Source organism: Echinops telfairi, unplaced genomic scaffold (genome assembly GCF_000313985.2).
Source record: "Echinops telfairi isolate 266 unplaced genomic scaffold, ASM31398v2 ScPeMD7_7458;HRSCAF=8496, whole genome shotgun sequence".
NCBI lineage: Eukaryota > Metazoa > Chordata > Mammalia > Afrosoricida > Tenrecidae > Echinops > Echinops telfairi.
This window is the reverse complement of record NW_022111358.1, coordinates 2,533,150-2,541,593: the sequence shown is the minus strand read 5'-3', so window position 1 is coordinate 2,541,593 and position 8,444 is coordinate 2,533,150. Positions and strand designations below refer to the sequence as shown.

At 46.6% G+C, this 8,444-nt stretch overlaps 1 protein-coding gene across 1 annotated transcript in view; it reads left to right on the top strand.

Annotated features, from left to right (window-relative positions):
• Window positions 1–8,444, top strand: part of VPS53 (VPS53 subunit of GARP complex) — a 139,494-nt gene that overhangs the window by 7,712 nt on the left and 123,338 nt on the right. The window contains exons 3-4 of the mRNA XM_013005825.3: window positions 50–99; window positions 2,751–2,817. Coding sequence (XP_012861279.3) covers window positions 50–99; window positions 2,751–2,817 — 117 coding nt within the window. The remainder of the gene's footprint in view (window positions 1–49; window positions 100–2,750; window positions 2,818–8,444) is intronic.

Genomic DNA, 8,444 nt, shown 5'->3' with positions numbered 1-8,444 from the left:
ATTCCACGAAGTGAAATAACAGCTGGGTACTCCTCCTTCTCTCTTGTAGTCTCTGGCAAATATTGATGATGTCGTGAACAAAATCAGGCTGAAAATAAGGTAAGTAACACTGATTTTCGATAATTAATGGAAAAGATGTTGCTTATTTAACCAGCTTCTGGATCCCACTTAATCTGTGAGAACCTTGAAATCTTAAGTTTGCCATATATGGCAATTTTTAAAAAGACGGGTCTCTTGTCTGGATTTCTATTTGAGCCTGTGGCAAAGGGCTTGTTTCTTTGGTCAGCTGTTCAGCTACTCATAAAAACGGAAGGAAGCTGTGAGAGAGGTTATCCAAAAGACTATTTATAAAAGGAGGCAGAAGAATCTCTATTCTTTTCTTAATGGTCTTCTTTCCCTAATGGATTTTATTTATGTTTTATTTTAATTTTTTTGGGTCCCTAGTGAATTTACCTTGTCCTTTGTCTTCCTAAGGCTCCCACATGATGGGGAGCTGCCATGTGTGTCCCTTGGCTGCTTTCATAAGTGGCTGGATCTGCTGGGTGGTGGCCCAGGACTGAGCCCTGTGATTAATCCTTGGGGTGATTGTCGAGGACGGCCATGGAGAATGGACTGTCCTTCCTGCCCCGTCGTCTTGGTTTTGGTTTTCTGTGTCTGTCTGCATTTTTGGTTTTGATATGATACTCAGGAAATCCTTGTTCACTGTCTTACTAGTTGATACCTTTGCTTTTAAATACCTTTTTTTAAAAGAAATAATTTTTGATGAGATGATTTGTTTTCCTCTTTACAACCTTTTAAAAAATATTTTATTATGGTACAGAACAATAAAAATATTGGCCAGTGAGATATATATATAATCTGTCTTTCATTGGAGTCTGTACGTTTGCCTCTTTTGTCCCCTATTGGTACTTTTGTGACTGACTGACTGACTCCACTGGGCATCGTGTTTCCAAGGTTCATCCACGTTGCAGCTTGTTGCAGGGCATCATTTCTCTTTACAGCTGAGCAGCGTTCCATGACTGCACAGACCCCAGTATTTAAAAGTAATAATGTTTCTGCTTTCGAGCAGTTCAGGTTTACAGAAACATTGTGCAGAAAGTACAGCATTCCCAACTCAGGGGTTCTTGCCCCTGCACAGACTCTGCTGTTAGCAACATCTTACAAGCGCAGAGGCTACCACCGATGCGCCAGTACCGACACGTTAATACTGATGACAGTCCTTAGTTTGCACTGGGTCCCATCTTAGCGCTCTGTAGTCTCTTGGGCTTTCAAAAACACACTGCACCATGTGTGCAGCATTACAGTAGCATATGGACTAGTTTCTCTGCCTTAAAAGTACAAGACATTGTCTCTCCACTTAGCTGTTGATGGACAATTAGATGGATTCCACCTTTGGACTCTGACGGACCATCGCATGCCGCAGTGAACATTGGTGCCTACCCTTGGGTGAAGACCTCTGCCACGAATGTCCTCACACTGTTCTGTTGGGTGCCTTAGGAAGGGCAAAGAAACTTCTTTATTGTACTAGGAAAGTTGAGCTATGAAAATTCTGGGGATGGCCACAAAATTATCTGAAACCCAAGCCCATTGAGCCCATTTTGACCCAATAGTGACTCCATATAGGGTCTCCAAGACTGTAAATCTTTATGGGAGCAGACAGCCTCATCTTTCTCCTGTGGAGTGACTGGTGGGTTTGAACCTCTAACCTTGTGTTAGCAGCCTAAAGCCTGCTAGTAACACCACAGAAAGTGGAAATTCCCTATTGATCCAAAAATCACTGGTGAAACGGTTATTTAAAGACTGCTCTCCCCACCACACTTTTCATGGATTCTTCAAATGAAAAGTGACGCTCCGGGATATGATTTTTTTTCTGGTTGAGAGGCCACTAAATGCCCCCATTTTGAGCTCCAGGACAAGGAGGGGCTGAGGAAGCCACTGGTCACCGTTCTCTGGACAAAAGGACATTTCCCTTTCACCCAGTGAATCTTGATCTTTGTTCAGATGCAAGATCAGGGCCCCGAAGGTGGAGCCAGGGTCGGTTTTCTGTTTCACCCTGGCTCCTTGTCTCTTTTTAAGGTTCCCGAGGAAGTTTCTGGGGAAGGGATTTTTGCGGGGGGTCATCTGACCTCATTCTCTGGCTTGTTCCCATGAAGTTTCAGCAACTTTGTCATTCCTGATTTACTCCATGAAAAATATTGGACGTTTTATTGTTCTTTTCGTCGGTGTCTTTTTCTTTTTAAACAAAGAAGACTTTGTTTAAAGACTTTGTTAAAAGCCTTTGTGTGAGTCCGTGCACTGGCTGTGCCCCTGGAGAGCCAGGCTCAGCCTTTATGAGTGCTGCTGCCGCCCCGCCCCGCTTGCACCCCAGAGCACGGCCTTCGTTTTATCATTCACACGTGCTGGCTTTTCGGGACCAATAAGTGTCATCTGGAGGGCCCTGGGCGGCTCAAATGGTTTGTGCTTGCCTACTAACCTGACGGTTGGCAGTTCAGTCCCACCCACTGGCACTGTGGAAGAAAGGCCTGGCTTGCCTCTGTAAAAGATCACAGCCAAGAAAAGCACCCGGCGTGGGTCTGCACACCGGGTCACCAGGAGTTGGAACCTCCCTGAGGCCAATGGCTTTGCTCGTCTGCCTGTGTGAAGGGCAATCTCCAGAAGCTGCTGGATGAATTGCTCGCTCCCTCGTTTGACCCAGCTAGAGGAGAGGTTATCTTCCTCTAATAACCTGTGTCCTTTCACTTTCCTGCCAGGAGACTGGATGACAACATCCGCACTGTTGTGAGAGGGCAAACAAACGTGGGGCAGGATGGAAGGCAAGTAAGTACCTTCTTCCTCTGTGTGCACAGCACAGGCCCAGTTTCTTTCTGCAAGACCCCATCAATCAAGCGTCCAGATTATCTATCCGGTGTTTTGCAGAGGACTTTCCTGCTGAATTTTCCCATGCACAGCAGGGCATGGCATGGCTTGGCCTCCCAGCAGCAGCTGCCAGCTGCCCAGACTAGCTGTGTGTTCTCTCAGGTCCCCAGACCAGGTGCATACACTGGGGCACGGCTCTCTCTCCCATGGCTCCAGTGGGAACACTGATGTGTGCCCCTGACTGTCTCCTGTGTCAGGGATCTCTTGGGCCCCCTTTACATTGTGTGCTGAATAAGATTGCTGCTTTTGCCTACTGGTTACATTGTCGGGGTTTCTGTAATTTTTGTTGCTACAAAAGAGGACATGGGTACAAATCTTTATACCTGGCTTTAACTGTAAACGTGACCCCAAGCAAACCAAAACCCACTGCTAGAATTCAGCTCCAAGGGTTTTGCTCTAGCCACGGAAGGAAGCTGGAAGGGAATAAAGAGCAAGAGGCGGTAGGGGCGAGGGCTTCTCCAATGATTGAAGGGCCAGGTGTTATCTATTAACCCTTCCCCTTCTCGTTGGATTCTGTTCTTTGTTTCGGTGTCGTGTCTCAGAAATGCTGGGCGGGCCTTTCCTAGCCTGCGTCTCTTACAGGGTCTGGCCTCCCTTTTTTTTTTTTTATTAAACATAAAGTTTTATTTATTTATTTTTTAAAGTCATTTTATTGGGGGCTCATACAAGTCATCACAATCCACACATACATCAATTGTATAAAGCACATTTGTACATTGTTACCCTCATTATTATTTTTTTTAATTACTTTATTGAGGGCTCATACAATTCTTATCACAGTCCATGCATACATCTATTGAGTCAAGCACATATGTACACCTGTTGCCCTCATCATTCTCAAAACATTTGCCTTCTACTTTAGCCCTCAATATCATTTGCTCATTTCCTCCCTCCTTCCCCCCTCCCTCCTGAACCCTTCATAATTCATAAATTATTATAGTTTTGTCATAAGTTACACTGTCCCACGTCTCCCTCCGCCCTCTTCTCTGCTGTCCATTCCCCAGGGAGGAGGCTATACTTAGAGTCTTGTAATTGGTTCCCCCCTTCTACCCCGCATTCCCTTCCCCCTCCAGGCATCGCCCCTCTCACCACTGGTCCTGAAGGAGTCATCTATCCTGGATTCCCTGTGTTTCCAGTTGCTATCTGTACAATGTACATCCTTTTGTTTTGGCCGGTTTTTTCGGGTGGATTTGGGTTCTGATATTGGGGGGGAGGAAGCATTAAAGAACTAGAGGAAAGTTATATGTTTCATCGTTGCCACCCTGCACCCTGATTAGCTCTGGCCTCCCTTCCTGATGCGAAGTCACGGAGGAAGTGGCACCCCTTTTGATCAGTCGTTTACATTCTTTGCTCTTGCTAGATTGTCTTTCTTTTTTTAATATTTCGTACAGCTATTTAACTTCTACAAATGTTCGTTTTGCTGCCCAGGCTTTGGGTTGGGATGTAGAATCTTCTATAGCAATTTTCTGTTTTCTTCTGCCAGGAATTCATATGTGGTGGGATCTCCTTTCTTTGATGTTTTTTGGTTTTCCCCTACGTTTTATGCATCATTTTCTTTCACTTAGTAGTCATCTCCATCAGTTTATTTGTAAGTTTCCACCTTCTTGGGAACCCAGTGGCATATTGGTTCCGTGTTGCTCTGTTAACTGCAAGGTCAACAGTTCTAAGCCACCAGCCAGCTCCATCGGGGAAAGATGGGGTCTTCTACTCCTGTAAAGAGTTTACTGTCTCGGAAACCCACAGGGGCAGCTCTGTTGTGTCTTACAAGGTCGTTGTGGGTCAGAATTGACCTGGCGGCAGTGAGAGTGTGTCTTCCTTCCTTTTTGCGTCCACTCTGATTTGTCCGTAGGCACATCAGAGCCTCTGGGTGGTGCAAAGGGTTAACACAGCTGCCAGCGGCCAGGGTGGCGGTTGGGTCTGTCTTCCAGAGGCTCCTCAGAGCAAGTCCTGGGGATCCTCTTCTGCACTGTGCAGCGTCAGAGCACACTTCCACTCTGACACCCACGGAGTTCCCTGTGTTCAGTTGACCTGATGGCAACAGGTCCGACAGACGTAACGGGTTCCTGTAGCTGATCCCACTTCCTGTGCCTGGCCTGGCTCTTCCTTCTTATTGCTTTGCTTTTATCTCTGGAGCTCTCTGCGTGGAGCACTGCTTCTCTGGCAGATGGGACTCACGTAGAAAGTAGCACTAAAGCACTAAAGAGAACTAGGGTTCCTTGCCACACCCAGGCCTCTGTCTGCTCCTTGACTTGTCCAGAGGATGTCTGCACAGCTGCCTCTTCAGGAACCTAGTGACTTCTGTTTATCAACCTGCATGTGCCGTTTCGTCTCCTGCCCTGAATTTTAACCACACTGCAGGCTTTAGAGTGTCTAAAGCCTGCCCTGTGCTTCCTGGGTCTTCTTGGGCCTGAAATCTCTTCGCTCTTTCTCTTCTTCCTGTAGCTACATTTCCCAATCATACCCCATCTAGACAACCTTAGGTGCCGAGAGGCTAAACTAATGGTGATGAAATACTAGATGGGGTGGGCGTAGGGGAGGAACGGAAGAGAGAGAGAGAGAGAGAGAGAGAGAGAGAGAGAATGAGAATATGGATGAGAATGAATGGATGATGACCCAGTGGCAATTAGGTAACATTGTGATTGCACTGTTCATGTCGAAACCATGCCTGGGAAGTGTGTCTGGTTGTGTCTGTTGCAGGGCCTGATGCAAATGTTTCTTCCTCTATGAAATGTTCTGTTGACCTCATCTGAATCCACCCGAGAAATCAGGATTTTAGAATTCCAAGGGACTTGGAACCCAACTGGCCCCCTCATCTCGTTTGACAGATGGGACCGTTAATCCCAGCATCACTCAGAGGCCTGCTCTTTCTGCCAGCAAGCTCCCATAGTCCTTTGCTTGCGCTGCTCATTGGGTTTCGTGGCTTCCCTTGACACCCTGGTGGTTGCAGCGTGCCCTCTTAACTAGTTTCTAAGCTCCTTGAGGGCAAGACGTGTGTGTGCCTCGTCTTTGTATTCCTCAGTGTGCACGCTTCCTGCACGGTCACGTTTTCCTCCACTCTTTGTTCCTGTGACACTGTTTATTCATGGCAAATAAACAGAAACCCTTTACCTATCATATGCACAGCGCTTTGATCAGTGTGACTTTTTTTGGTTTGTTTTTCAAGTGCCTTTAAGCTGGGTTTGCGTCTGAAGAGTCCCAACTGATGATTGTTGGTATCATAACACCCCCATGTAGTGGGGCTCAGCTCTATGGCTTAGAAGAAACTGTAAAAGACTTCACAGAGTCTCAGGTATGCACAATCCCAAGAATGTGAAAATAAAGCGAGCTGATTCATCAGGGCTTTCTGTTGGGTCATGTTCTGGAGATATATATCTTCGAGTAATTTATGTTCTAACTGGCGGGTCACTAACTCACGGCTGGCACTGGAGAGCCAGGTCCGGATTTAGACAGCCCGCTGCAGGAATGGGGGCCTTCTCCACCTTCACATATTAATAGGTCACAGGTTGCTGCAGACGGGCAGGTCATATTTCAGAGCGCAAGACCGCATTTTCAAGAATGTTTAGATAGCATTTCAATCTGTGATGGAATTTTGTATTCATCTCCTTAGAATCCAGACAGAAAGGAAGCCCAGAAGAAATAATTGCTTTTCCTGTCATCCCCTCCATCTGTCTTTTCCAACAGTTTGTAATGCAAGCTGAGGGAAAGACCCCACTGCCCCCCTGCCCCCAGGGAGCTTTTCGGGCCGTCCTTGTCAACTCCTAGAGTGAGAACCTTGCCCCCAGCCCTGGCTGCCCAGTGGGCTGCGGAAAGGAGGCTGTTTGACTGGCACAGACCCGGGCGAAGTATGGCTGTTCCAAAATACTGCGTTTTATAGGTCAAGAGGCCCACATTCCCCTTTTCCCAGGAACAGAGGAAAAGTTTTCTTGTAGAACTTGTTCCCTAAGTTTCTGAGAAACGCTCGGGAGGGGAAGCGTACAGCCATTTGGACAAAAGGAAGCTTCTCTTTTATGAAGTTAACCTTGATTCTGTTCTACCAGGACAGATGGGCTCTTTCATCGGGAACTAAGGACAAATGATTGACTTCGCCTTCCTGGTGTTAAGACACCTTTAGCAGGAAAGTTCTCTGAAAGGCAGTGTTTCTAAACCCCGCATTATTTGTTGAGAAGGGGTGATTGAGAAATGAAAGACATCGTGAGGCTGTTCCTGGGCCCTCTTGGGATTTCTGAAATTCCAGCCACTCGGTTAGCACTGGACTTCACGTCCTGGTGAGTCTCTGATGGCTGGCTCCTCCTTATGTACCTACACTTGATCTTGTATAGTCGGTGACCTCTTCTAACCGGAAGTTAACTGGGCTCTGAACGATCTTCATTTTTATCCGCCTTTGTGGTATGGCGAATAAAGGCCAGCAAGCACACTGGCCGTTACGCATGCACTGAAGCTTACACAGCCCTCCGGAACTCGGATGGCTCACAAAGCAGCACCCGCCAACCCCTGCCGGCTGCTTGCTCCAGGGACACAGAGCCCAGCTAGAAAAGGAGTGAACTGGGGACGAAGCTCAAATTCACCCACGTAACAGATCAGACTTCCTGGGTTGAAGGAGACTGGAGGGATCTCCCTGACTCTTGCCCCCAAATGTCCATTGAACTGGAATGGAAGCTACCCCCAGAGGTCATCTTCCAGCCAAATGGCCCTGTACAATCAACACCGACACTTGTACAATGCTATGCATAACGTGTAAAATGCTATTAGCAGCTTGGATTTAGAAAGAAAGGTGAGTGGAGGAGTAGGGTTAGAAGGAGACAAGAGTTAGCACATGAAATTTCAAGAGTAAGAGGACTGCGAATCCTGAAGGGAGGATGAGCCACTAGGTCTGTCTCTTGAGTGGAGCTTGATGACAGAGTAGCCATTCCTTTGATAAAGCCCAGGGAAGATTTGGAGGGGAAGAGAGTTAGTCTCGCCATCTCCAACTCTGCTCATTAAACTTGGATCGGAAAGAGCCTTAGGCAATTGAGTGCAACCACCCATCCAGTTTGGGAGGTCTTGCCACCACTAACATTTTATAGCCTGCCTTTGCTGGGCTGCTTACAGCGATGGGGAACTCACTCACCTGTGATTGTCCTTGACAGCTCATTCCATCTTTGTGCAACTTCAGTTGTCAGAAACTTCTTTCTTACTCAGTACTAGAATAGTAAACTAGGTCTTACTGTAACTTCTCATTGTACCTATTTTTACCACCTAGACCAGTTTAAGTCTAACCCCGACCCCCTTTTTAAAATAATTTTATTGAGGGCTCATAAAACTCTTTAAAAAAAAATCACTTTATTAGGGGCTCATACAACTGTTATCACAATCCTTACATACATCCATTGTGTCAAGCACATTTGTATATTTATTGCCATCATCATTCTCAAAACAATTGCTTTCTACTGGAGCCCTTGATATCAACTCCTCGTTTTCCCCCCTCCCTCCCCCGCCCCTCCCTCATGAAGCCTTGATAATTTTTTTGAACCCTTGATAACTTATAAATT